The sequence below is a fragment of the Oncorhynchus nerka genome, linkage group LG24 (assembly GCF_034236695.1).
Source record: "Oncorhynchus nerka isolate Pitt River linkage group LG24, Oner_Uvic_2.0, whole genome shotgun sequence".
Taxonomy (NCBI): Eukaryota; Metazoa; Chordata; class Actinopteri; order Salmoniformes; family Salmonidae; genus Oncorhynchus; species Oncorhynchus nerka.
The window spans coordinates 63,252,378-63,265,841 of record NC_088419.1 but is presented as its reverse complement, the minus strand read 5'-3'; the positions used below and the strand labels follow the sequence as shown (position 1 = coordinate 63,265,841).

The window sequence follows — 13,464 nt, the reverse complement described above, 5'->3', positions numbered from 1 at the left end:
TGCCATTCATTTTACTATTATCCAATTTAATTCTGTCATGCGCATGAATTCATGTGTTTTTATGCCAGGATGCAATTATGAAAATGGCCCTTACCTCCAGATGTTTAGTGGCCTCCTCATTTCGGGACATGAGCATGAGCTTAGTACGAATGCTCCTCAGGTGCATGTCACTGAGCAAAGACACTCGCTTAACTGTGGCTTCATTTATGGACTGCAAGGAAACAAGAATATAAACATAAATAAATGGTCAAAACACATGAACTGGTAGGGGGAAAAATGTATAGTTACATATCGGGATATTATTTTTGACGATATATCATATTTTCACAATATTATTTTGCGCTAGTTGGCTGTGCCTGCACCAAAACTCCAGTATTTTTTTCCCATAGCTTGTTCTCCATCTTTTTAAATAGGAACCCAATTTGTTTTCAGGGCTTATTTCCATAACTGGTCCAAACTAGTTCTCTCATGTCTCTTGTCCCTCTGCAGTAGACATACAGCTGAAGTCGGAAGTTTACATACACTTAGGTTGGAGTCATTAAAACTAGTTTTTCAACCACTCCACAAATTTCTTGTTAACAAACTATAGTTTTGGCAAGTCGGTTAGGATATCTACTTTCTGCATGACAAGTAATTTTTTCACCAATTGTTTACAAACTGAGTATTTCACTTAAAATTCACTGTATCACAATTGCAGTGGGTCAGAAGTTCACTAAGTTGACAGCTTGGAAAATTCCAGAAAATGTCATGGCTTTAGAAGCTTCTGAAAAATAATGTCTATTAGCCTGAGTCAATTGGAGGTGTACCTGTGGATGTATTTCAAGGCCTACCTTCAAACTCAGTGCCTCTTTGCTTGACATCATGGAAAAATCAAAAGAAATCAGCCAAGACCTCCACAAGTCTGGTTCGTCCTTGGGAGCAATTTCCAAACGCCTGAAGGTACCACGTTCATCTGTACAAACAATAGTACGCAAGTATAAACACCATGGGACCACGCAGACGTCATACCGCTCAGGAAGGATACGCGTTCTGTCTCCTAGAGATGAACGTACTTTGGTACGAAAAGTTTAAATCAATCCCAGAACAGCAAAGGACCTTGTGAAGATGCTGGAGGAAACAGGTACAAAAGTATCTATATCCACAGTAAAACAAGTCCATTATCGATATATTGCTCAGCAAGGAAGAAGCCACTGCTCCAAAACCGCTATAAAAAAGCCAGACTACGGTTTGCAACTGCACATGGGAACAAAGATCGTACTTTTTGAAGAAATGTCCTCTGGTCTGATGAAACAAAAATAGAACTTTTTGGCCATAATGACCATTGTTTTGTTTGGAGGTAAAAGGGGAGGCTTGCAAGCCGAAGAACACCATCCCAGCCGTGAAGCACAGGGGTGGCAGCATCATGTTGTGGGGTTGCTTTACTGCAGGAGGGACTGGCGCACTTCACAAAATAGATGGCTTCACGAGGGGGGGGAATGCTACTCACTGGACCTATGATCACTCGGCTACACATGCCTCTCCCTAATGTCAATATGCCTTGTCTATTGCTGTTTTGGTTAGTAATTTGTCTTATTTCACTGTAGAGCCTCCAGCCCTGATCAATATGCCTTATGTTCCACCCCCCCACACATGCGGTGACCGCACCTGGCTTAAATGGTGCCTCTGGAGACAAAACCTCTCATCGTCACTCAATTCCTAGGCTTACTTCCACTGTACTCACATTCTACCATACCCTTGTATGTACATCATGCCTCAAATCTATTCTTCTGTGCCCAGAAACCTGCTCATTTTACTCTCTGTTCCGAACGCACTAGACGACCAGTTCTTTTAGCCTTTAGCTGTACTCTTATCCTACTCCTCCTTTGTTCCTCTGGTGATGTAGAGGTTAACCCAGACCCTGCAGCCCTCAGCATCACTCCCATTCCCCAGGTGATCGCATTTGTTGACTTTTGTAACCATAAAAGCCTTGGTTTCATGCATGTTAACATTAGAAGGCTCCCCCCTAAGTTTATTTTATTCACTGCTTTAGCACACTCCGCCAACCCGGATGTCCTAGCCGTGTCTGAATCCTGGCTTAGGAAGGCCACCAAAATTCCTGAAATTTCCATCCTTAACAATAACATTTTCCGACAAGACAGAACTGCCAAAGGGTGCGGAGTTGCAATTTTCTGCAGAGATAGCCTGCACAGTTCTGTCATACTATCCAGATCTGTGCCCAAACAATTTGAGCTTCTACTTTTAAAAATCCACCTTTCCAGAAACAAGTTTCTCACCGTTGCCGCTTGTTATAACCCCCCCACCCCCCCAGTTGTGCCCTGGACACCGTATGGGAATTGATCGCCCCCCCATCTATCGTCAGAGTTTGTACTGTTAGGTGACCTAAACTGGGACATGCTTAACTTCTTACGGGCAGGTGGGACGGTAGAGTCCCATCTTGACAACTTCCGGTGAAATTGTAGAGTGCAAAATTGAAATTACAGAAATATAAATATTTAACATTCATGAAAATACAAGTGTCATACATCAAAATAAAGCTTACCTTCTTGTTAAAGCCGCTGTGTCAGATTTCAGAAAGGCTTTAAAGCGAAAAAGCACACCATGCGATTACAAAAGCACGAAAAACATTTTTCAACCAGGCAGGTGCGCCACGAAAGTCAGAAATAGCGATAAAATAAATGCTTTACCATTGAAGATCTTCTGTTGGCACTCCAAACGTTACCAATAAACTTCTCCAAACAACGTTTTTAATCAAACCTCCGGTACCACTTAATACGTAAATAAACGATAAAAATTTAAGGCCGAGAATCGTTATTGTCTTTACCGGAGATAAACAACAAAGAATGCGCTCTCATCCACACGCATGAAAACACTACAGCCAAAATGGGAGCCACTTAGAAAAACTACCAATTCTAGCTCATTTTTCCAAAAACAACCCTGAAACTTTCTAAAGTCTTGACATCTAGTGGAAGCCCTAGAAACTGCAATCTGGGAGGTTTTTGCCTCATAATAAACATGACAGCCATTGGAAACCGTGGTAGGCAGAATATTTTTTGGGGGGGATGGTTTGTCCTTGGGGTTCCGCATGGTTCTGTTATACTAACAGTTTTAGAAACTTTAGAGTGTTTTCTATCCAGGCAGTTTACTTTGGGCACGCTTTTCATCCAGATGTCAAAATACTGCCCCCTAGCCCAAAGAGGTTAACTTCATTGGGATAGGAGGCAGTATTTTCACGTCCGGATGAAATGCGTGCCCAAAGTAAACTGCCTGTTTCTCAGGCCCAGAAGCTAGGATATGCATATAATTGGTAGATTTAGATAGAAAACACAAAAGTTTCTAAAACGGTTTAAATTATGTCTGTGAGTATAACAGAACTTATTTGGCAGGCGAAACCCAGAGGACAAACCATCCAGGGGGGAAAAAATGAGGTCACTGTGTTTTCAATTGATTTTCTATGGGAAACTATATTTATGAGAACATGGTTGCAGTTCCAATAGGTTCCACTAGATGGCAACAGTATTTAGAAATTGCTTGATGTTTTTCTTTTGAGAAATGAAGAAGTAGGGCTGTTCATTGTGAGTGTCAAGCTAAGTGGACTCTTCTGCGTGGTGCGCGTGAACTGGCGCTCACTCCACGTTGTTTATATCCGCAATTGAACACAGTATATTCAGTCTTAAATTTTATCGATTATTTACGTTTTAGGATATCTAAGGTTGGATTTGGTAAGTTGTTTGAAATGTTTGGACCAAGTTTACAGGTAACTTATTAGATCCTTTGTTGTCATGTTGGGCGAGTTGGAGCCGGTGTATTTCTGAATCAAACTTGCCAAATAAATGGACATTTTGTGGATATAAAGAAGGAATTTATCGAACAAAAGGACCATTTGTGGTGGGACACGGTTGAAATATGTTTTTCATGTGTTGGTATGCGTGGCGCTGTCCTCAGATAATCGCATGGTTTGCTTTCCCGTAAAGCCTTTTTGAAATCTGACACGGTGGCTGGATTAACATCAAGTGAAGCTTTATTTTGATGTATTGCACTTGTGACTTTATGAAAGTTAAATATTTATAGTAATTTAATTTGAATTTGGCGCACTGCAATTTCACTGGATGTTATCGAGGTGGGACGCTACCGTCCCACTGATCCGAAAGAAGTTGAGCTTCAGAAGCTAACCAGCTAATAAGCTACAAGCTATTTATTGTTAGCCACTGCTAGCAGCTTTTACCTTCTGCACAGATACCAGCCCGGTTTTTAGCCTGGACAATACCCGCCTGTCTACCAATATCGCTTGTCTACCAATATCGGACTGTCTCTCCACAACAACGCCGGATTCCTGCCGTAATCCCTGGACCACTACTTCTGATCTTCACAGCTAGCTCGCTCACAGCTAGCTAGCTTTCACTCACCGTGGCACCTAGTACCGAAGCTATTCCCTGAGGCCCACCTCCCGGCCTACTCAGCTGTTCACCCGAACCCCACTCATACACGGATAGAGCCCAAAACTCCACCTGATCCTTGCTCTATACTCTGGACCTTGGCACCGGATCACCGCTGCTACCGATTGGATATAGTGGCTAACGCCACTGCCACGAAGCTAGCACCAGTTAGCCGTGAGCCAGGCACATCTCCCGGCTAGCAAACTAAATTCCACAATACCTCTTTCGCCATCTGGCTTGGATTCTCTGTCGACACGGCGCCCCGCCGCACCACCACGACTGGTCTGCCGACGAATACTCCATCCGCTGTGCCTTCATCCGGCCTCCGTCGGAGCAGACGTTACTAACTTTAAACGCCGTGTCGCTTGCGTAGTGGGGCTCCCCTGTTCCATCTACTGCTGCCCCCTGGACACTATGATCACTTGGCTACATAGCTGATGCCTACTGGACTGTCCATTAATCACGGTACTCCATTCTGTTTATTTATTTTTTATCTTTTCGGCCCAGCCGCAAACTCAGGCTCTGTGTGTAGTTAATCCGACCCTCTCTGTCTAGTCATCGCCATTTTACCTGCTGTTGTTGTGTTAGCTGATTAGCTGTTGTTGTCTCGCCTGTTATTTTAGCTAGCTCTCTCAATCAACACCTGTGATTACTTTATGCCTCGCTGTATGTCTCTCTGAATATATTCTACCACGCCCAGAAATCTGCTCCTTTTATTTTTTGTCCCCAACGCTCTAGGCGACCAGTTTTGATAACCTTTAGCCGTGATGTGGAGGTAAACCCATGCCCTGCATGTCCCCAGGCACCCTCATTTGTTGACTTCGTTGATCGAAAAAGCCTTGGTTTCATGCATGTCAACATCAGAAGCCTCCTCCCTAAGTTTGTTTTACTCACTGCTTTAGCACACTCTGCCAACCCTGATGTCATTGCCGTGTCTGAATCCAGGCTTAGGAAGGCCACCAAAACTTCTGAGATTTCCATACCCAACTATAACATTTTCCATCAAGATAGAACTGCCAAAGGGGGAGGAGTTGCAGTCTACTGCAGAGATAGCCTGCAAAGTAATGTCATACTTTCCAGGTCCATACCCAAACAGTTCAAACTTCTAATTTAAAAAATGAATCTCTCCAGAAATAAGTCTCTCACTGTTGCCGCCTGCTACCGACCCCCCTCAGCTCCCAGCTGTGCCCTGGACACCATTTGTGAATTGATCGCCCCCCATCTAGCTTCAGAGTTTGTTCTGTTAGGTGACCTAAACTGGGATATGCTTAACACCCCGGCAGTCCGAAAAATGTAAGCTAGATGCCCTCAATCTCACACAAATCATCAAGGAACCCACCAGGTACAACCTTAAATCTGTAAACAAGGGCACCCTCATAGACGTTATCCTGACCAACTGGCCCTCCAAATACACCGCCACTGTCTTCAATCAGGATCTCAGCGATCACTGCCTCATTGACTGTATCCGCTACGGGTCCGCAGTCAAACGACCACCCCTAATTACTGTCAAACGCTCTCTAAAACACTTCTGCGAGCAGGCCTGTCTAATCAACCTGGCCCGGGTATCCTGGAAAGATATTGACCTCATCCCGTCAGTTGAGGATGCCTGGTCATTCTTTAAACGTAACTTCCTCACCATCTTAGATAAGCATGCTCCGTTCAAAAAAATGCAGAACTAAGAACAGATTTAGCCCCTTGTTCACTCCAGACCTGACTGCCCTCGACCAGCACAAAAACATTCTGTGGCGGACTACAATAGCATTGAAAAGTCCCCGCGATATGCAACTGTTCAGGGAAGTCAGGAACCAATACACGCAGTCAGTCAGAAAAGCAAAGGCCAGCTTTTTCAAGCAGAAATTTGCATCCTGTAGCTCTAACTCCCAAAAGTTCTGGGACACTGTAAAGTCCATGGAGAACAAGAGCACCTCCTCTCAGCTGCCCACTGCACCGAGGTTAGGTAACACGGTCCCCACCGATAAATCCATGTTAATCGAAAACTTCAACAAGCATTTCTCAACGGCTGGCTATGCCTTCCTCCTGGCTACTCCAACCTCAGCCAACAGCTCCATCCCCCCCGCAGCTACTGGCCCAAGCCTCCCAAGCTTCTCCTTTACCCAAATCCAGATAGCAGATGTTTTGAAAGAGCTGCAAAACCTGGACCCGTATAAATCAGCTGGGCTTGACAATCTGAACCCTCTATTTCTGAAACTATCCGCCACCATTGTCGCAAGCCCTATTACCAGCCTGTTCAACCTCTCATATCGTCTGAGATCCCCAAGGACTGGAAAGCTGCCGTGGTCATCCCCCTCTTCAAAGGGGGAGACACCCTGGACCCAAACTGTTACCGACCTATATCCATCCTGCTCTGCCCATCTAAGGTCTTCGAAAGCCAAGTCAACAAATAGATCACTGACCATCTCGAATCCCACCGAATCCCACGCGCAATCTGGTTTCCGAGCCGGTCACGTGTAAACCTCAGCCACACTCAAGGTACTAAATGATATCATAACCGCCATCGATAATAGACAATAATGTGCAGCCGTCTTCATCGACCTGGCCAAGGCTTTCGACTCTGAGGCGTCAGGGTAGCCTAGTGGTTAGAGCGTTGGACTAGTAACCGAAAGGTTGCAAGTTCAAATCCCCGAGCTGACAAGGTCCAAATCTGTCGTTCTGCCCCTGGACCGGCAGTTAACCCACTGTTCCTAGGCCGTCATTGAAAATAAGAATTTGTTCTTAACTGACTTGCCTAGTAAAATTAAAAATAAAATATTCTTATCGGCAGACTCAGTAGCCTCGGTTTTTCTAATGACTGCCTTGCCTGGTTCTCCAACTACTTTGCAGACAGAGTTCAGTGTGTCAAATTGGAGGGCCTGTTGTCCGGTCCTCTGGCAGTCTCTATGGGGGTGCCACAGTGTTCAATTCTCGGGCCGACTCTTTTCTTTGTATATATCAATGATGTTGCTCTTGCTGCAGGCGATTCCCTGATCCAACCCTACACAGAAGACACCATTCTGTATACCTCTGGCCCTTCCTTGGACACTGTGCTATCTAACCTCCAAACGAGCTTCAATGCCATACAACACTACTTCCGTGGCCTCCCAACTGCTCTTAAACGCTAGTAAAACCAAATGCATGCTTTTCAACCGTTCGCTGCCTGCACCAGCACGCCCGACTAGCATCACCACCCTGGATGGTTCCGACCTAGAATATGTGGACATCTATAAGTACCTAGGTGTCTGGCTAGACTGTAAACTCTCCTTTCAGACTCATATCAAAATCTCCAATCCAAAATCAAATCTAGAATCGGCTTTCTATTTCGCAACAAAGCCCCCTACACTCACGCCGCCAAACTTACCCTAGTAAAACTGACTATTCTACCGATCCTCGACTTCGGCGATGTCATCTACAAAATGGCTTTCAATACCCTACTCAGCAAACTGGATGCAGTTTATCACAGTGCCATCCGCTTTGTTACTAAAGCACCTTATACCACCCACCACTGCGGCCTGTATGCTGTAGTCGGCTGGCCCTCGCTACATATTCATCGCCAAACCAACTGGCTCCAGGTCATCTATAAGTCCATGCTAGGTAAAGCTCCGCCTTATCTCAGTTCACTGGTCACGATGGCAACACCCATCCGTAGCACGCGCTCCAGCAGGTGTATCTCACTGATCATCCCTAAAGCCAACACCTAATTTGGCCACCTTTCCTTCCAGTTCTCTGCTGTCTGTGACTGGAACTAATTGCAAAAATCTTATCTCCCTCACCAACTTTAAACATCTGCTATCTGAGCAGCTAACCAATCGCTGCAGCTGTACATAGTCCATCAGTAAATAGCCCACCCAATTTACCTACCTCATCCCCATACTATTTTTAGTTATTTACTTTTCTGCTATTTTGCACACCAGTATCTCTACCTGCACATGACCATCTGATCATTTATCACTCCAGTGTTAATCTGCTAAATTGTAATTATTCGCCTACCTCCTCATGCCTTTTGCACACCATGTATATAGACTCCTTTTTCCCCCTACTGTGTTATTGACTTGTTTATTGTTTACTCCATGTGTAACTGTGTTGCTGTCTGTTCACACTGCTATGCTTTATCTTGGCCAGGTCGCAGTTGTAAATGAGAACTTGTTCTCAACTAGCCTACCTGGTTAAATAAAGGTTAAATAAAAAAATCACTCATTCCGCTAAACATATCCTCGTAAAACTGACAATCCTACCAATCCTTGTCTTCGGCGATGTCATTTACAAAACAGCCCCACTCAGCAAATTGGATGCAGTCTATCACAGTGCCATCCGTTTTATCACCAGAGCCCCATATACTACCCACCACTGCGACCTGTATGCTCTCGTTGGCTGGCCCTCACTACAGATCTGTCGCCAAACCCAGCAGGTATATTGCACTGGTCATCCCCAAAGCTAACACTTCCTTTGGCCGCCTTTTCTTCCAGTTCTCTGCTGCCAATGACTGGAACCAATTGCAGAAATCTCTGAAGCTGGAGTCTTATATCTCCCTCTCTTACTTTAAGCATCAGCTGTCTGAGCAGCTTACCGATCACTGTACCTGTACACAGCCAATCTCTAAATAGCACACCCGACTATCTCCTCCCCATATTATTACTTACCCTCTTGCTCTTTTGCACCCCAGTATCTCTACTTGCACATCATCATCTGCACATCTATCACTCCAGTATTAATGCTAAATTGTAATTATTTTAGCTTCTATGGCCTATTTATTGCCTACCCCCCTACTCTTCTACATTTGCACACACTGTACATAGATTTTTTTTTTTCTTTTGTGTTATTGACTTTATGTTTGTTTATGTGTAACTCTGTGTTGTTGTTTTTGTCGCACAGCTTTGCTTTATCTTGGCCAGGTCGCAGTTGTAAATGAGAACTTGTTCTCAACTGGCCTACCTGGTTATTAAATAAAGGTGAAATAAAAAAATATATAAAATAAAAATGGGTCTCCCAAATGGACAATGACCCCAAACATACATACAAAGTTGTGGCAAAATGGCTTAAGGACAACAAAGTCAAGGTATTGGAGTGGCCATCACAAAGCCCTGACCTCAACCCTATAGAAAATTTGTGGGCAGAACTGAAAAAGCATGTGCGAGCAAGGAGGCCTACAAACCTGACTCAGTTACACCAGCTCTGTCAGGAGGAATGGGCCAAAATTCACCCAACTTATTGTGGAAAGCTTGTGGAAGGTTACCCAAAACATTTGACCCAAGTTAAACAATTTAAAGGCAATGCTACCAAATACTAGTTGAGTGTATGTAAACTTCTGACCCACTGGGAATGTGATGAAAGAAATAAAAGCTGAAATAATTCACTCTACTATTATTCTGACATTTCACATTCTTAAAATAAAGTGGTGATCCTAACTGAACTAAGATTCTTACTAGGATTAAATAACAGGAATTGTGAAAAACTGAGTTGAAATGTATTTGCCTAAGGTGTATGTAAACTTCCGACATCAACTGTATAGTGAGTAATATGTTTGGAGCATCAAATCGCAATAAAATCACAGTATCGAAATACATATAGAATTGTGAGAATCCCAATACATATCGTATCGGCACCTAAGTATCATGATAATATCATATCGTGAGGTCCCTGGCAATTTCCAGCCCTATTTCATTGGTATACTCAAATCTGCTGGAACTGAATAAAGAGTGTCAGAAAGATGTATACATACTTACCAGTACAACCAAGCTACTTGTTTCTGAACAGTAGACAATCCGACAAGCTCCCACTGCCTTTTTGAAATCTTTATGCGCTTGTTCACTTTCGCACCTGAAGTAGAAGGAACTATAATCAGATTCTAAATTATAATGCATGTAAATAACATCCAACAAATAACCAGTCTATATCACAATCAGAAACTACTTTTAAACAAGGTACATACACTGCTTTCAGGTCGTCGGGAACTGGGACTGTGCACTTGAAGAAGGAGCTCTTTGACACCGCCTTGTTGATATTTACAGGCCGAAGACGTTCAAATGTGACTATTTCATTGTATGTGGCGTCACAGGCAGCATACTCGATCACATAGAACTACATAGTAAACACAACACAGGTTACATATCGACTTGCATGAAACTGACAAACATAACAGGATGAGGAAACCCGAGGACAAACATCAAATAAACATCTCCTTGATTAAACAACTCTCCACAATTACATTATAGGACCAGTGAAATTGTAACCACAGTTAACTACTCACATCTCCCTTCATCATGCGCACTTTGGCAAGCCACCAGCCACATGGCTCCTGCTCATTGGCCCGGGAGAAGATCTGGTACAGAGAGAAACAAGGGGAGAAAATTAAAAATAAGACATCCTATGGAAACTGTGTCTGTTAAATTTCTATGAAGATAGAGAGCCAGTTCTCACCTCCACCTCTTCTCCCTCCCCGATGTCCTTTTTACCATCGGCTGGAGGTGGCATCCGAACATCACTAAAGGGAACTTGTCTCTCTGGTTGCCAACTTCATTAACAACAACAAGCATTTAGATCAGTATCAAAGTTATGCCCAAACTAATACCACTATCACTCCAATATGACAAACTACAACCTGACAAGAACTGACGAATTACCACACTTACTTGTTCTCAAAGGCAATAGCGAGTGAATCGTCATGGACATCTTTGACAAATCCCTAGAGAAAGGACAGCAGTACTTTAAATTCAGAAGTGCTCCCCTAGCCCTAGATTATATATACAGTGCAGCGAAAAATTATTTGCCCTCTTTCTAATTTTATCTACTTTTGCATATTTTGATACGGAATGTTTTCAGATCTTTTCAGAACCAAAACAGCCGTCCAAAAAGTTATACTTTTGACTCATCTGTCCAGAGAACATTCTTCCAAGAGTTGACAATAATCCAGGTGTTTTTTGGCAAACTTCAGTCATTTTTATGGATGAGATGGGTCCCATTATGCCTGGTGAAAATCAAATACTATAGTCCACAGGAAAAACCTCATACCAATGGTCAATCATTGTGGTGATAGTGTGATGGTTTGGGGATGCTTTGCTGCCTCAGGACCTGGATGATTTGCCTTAATAAAAGGAACCATGAATTCGGCTCTGTATCAGAATTTTAGTCAGGCCATCCATCTGTGAGATGAAGCGCAGCTTCATGCAACAACACAATGATCCAAAACACACAATCAAGTCTACATGAAATTGGCTAAAAAACAACTAATTGGAATGGCCTAGTCAAAGTCCAGACCTAAACCCAATTGAGATGTGGCAGGATTTGAAACAAGCAGTTTCTGCTTGAAAACCCACAAATGTCACCGAGTTAAAGCAGTTCTGCATGCAAGAGTGGGCCACAATTCCTCCACAGCGATGTGAGAGACTGATCAACAACTACAGGAAGCATTTGGTTGCAATCATTGCAGCTAAAGGAGGCACAACCAGTTATTGAGTGTAAGGGGGCAACTACTTTTTCACACAGGGAATTGGGTGTTGCACAACTTTGTTAATTAAATAAATAAAATAAGTATACATTTGTTGTGTTATTTGTAAACTCAGGTTCCCTTTATCTAAGATTAGGTTTTGGTTGAAGATCTGATTACATACAGTATAAAAATGTGCAAAAATCAGAAAGGGGGCAAATGCTACAGTGCTGTGAAAAAGTTTGTTGCTAGGTTATGTTTAGGTCTATTCTAGTCAAGAACTCGACCAGGGCACTGTGATATCCCTTCACTATGTGGATCTTTGATTCAGTGAATACAAAAATAGACCTGGTGCCTAAAGTATCTGCTGAATCTGACGACAGCTGAGCTGAGGACAGAGCAGCTGACACGGCATAGATCAATCAGTGGGCCTAAGACTGGGCATTCATGGAATAACTTCAGGATAATGTGTTGTTCACATTTCCAACTTTCTGCAATAGTCTAACAACATCCACAACGAGTGCAAACATTTTCACCAAATGTATGTTCTTAAACGGGCAAGTCCTTCTATACACAACATTTCAGCTAGCTAGCAAGTTAGTTCCTTATTCAGACTTCAATGAGGAGCAAATGAAAACAGTGAGCTGGCTATGATTCAAATATGAATTTAACAAACGTTTTACTTTAAAATTGTTTTATGATTAACACAAATGGTTAGCATATACACTTTGAGATAGTCTAGCAGGTCATAAAGTTACTCAGATCGCTCCTGATTCAAGACGAGCAAAGTCAAAAGAGCAACCGAACCCGTTAGTTCAGCTAGCCAAGTTAACTAGCTAGTACCTAGCTAGCTGGTTGATGCTAACAATAGACAACCCGCCCGACTAGCTGTTAATTAAGTCAGAAACATTCCTCAGTGTTTTCGTCCAAGAAAACTAATATCGTAATCATGTAACGTTAAGACAAACAGGACGTGAATAAACGTTGTTGCAACAACAAAAACGGACAAGAGGCCAAATAGCTATAATATTTGGCCATCAAGATAGCGTATCTAGCTAACGTTTCGTAATAGCTAGCTAACTACCAACGTCAGACATGTTGAAAACACATATCTAGTTTAGTGTGTGTAGCTAGATTACGTTTGTTGACAATAGTTGGGGAACAGATGTGTGAGTCATGTTTTATAAAACATGATTATGGTCAGTTTACATGAATGTTAAGAATGTATTTACCTTATAATATGCTCCGTTGGAGCCACGGACCTCCACCGTCAGTTCATCCATGTTGGGCATGCAATGCATGCCGGGGAGGAGTTCTAGAAGTTTACAAATGGTACAAGTCTAGAAGTGTACTTGCAAATTGATAGGCCAAATTCAATGTGCACATAATCCATACTCCAGGATTACAACATTGTTGTCCATAATATAGGCCTACATTTAACAGATTTAGTTAGCTACAGTGTTGCACAACATATATTCTATGATTTAGGTTAGCTACATTGTAAAATGTGGATATCAACAAGACCTATCATTGATTTTTGCACACTGTAAATCGCCTGAGTGAGTGCATTTTAGAAATGTGGACATGTATCATTAATCAATTTTGCTATCCATG

The 13,464-nt window shown here is 42.8% G+C and overlaps 1 protein-coding gene across 3 annotated transcripts in view; it reads right to left on the bottom strand.

Annotated features, from left to right (window-relative positions):
- fxr1 (FMR1 autosomal homolog 1) overlaps positions 1–13,165 on the bottom strand; it is a 32,370-nt gene extending 19,205 nt beyond the window's left edge. For all 3 annotated transcript variants that reach the window (XM_029632689.2, XM_065009047.1, XM_065009048.1), the window contains exons 1-7: positions 13,083–13,165; positions 11,057–11,109; positions 10,845–10,938; positions 10,675–10,746; positions 10,357–10,505; positions 10,151–10,244; positions 95–211 (exon numbers count right to left, since the gene is read on the bottom strand). In XM_029632689.2, coding sequence (XP_029488549.1) covers positions 95–211; positions 10,151–10,244; positions 10,357–10,505; positions 10,675–10,746; positions 10,845–10,938; positions 11,057–11,109; positions 13,083–13,151 — 648 coding nt within the window. In that variant the 5' untranslated portion in view covers positions 13,152–13,165. The remainder of the gene's footprint in view (positions 1–94; positions 212–10,150; positions 10,245–10,356; positions 10,506–10,674; positions 10,747–10,844; positions 10,939–11,056; positions 11,110–13,082) is intronic.
- Between the last annotated feature and the right edge of the window lie 299 nt (positions 13,166–13,464).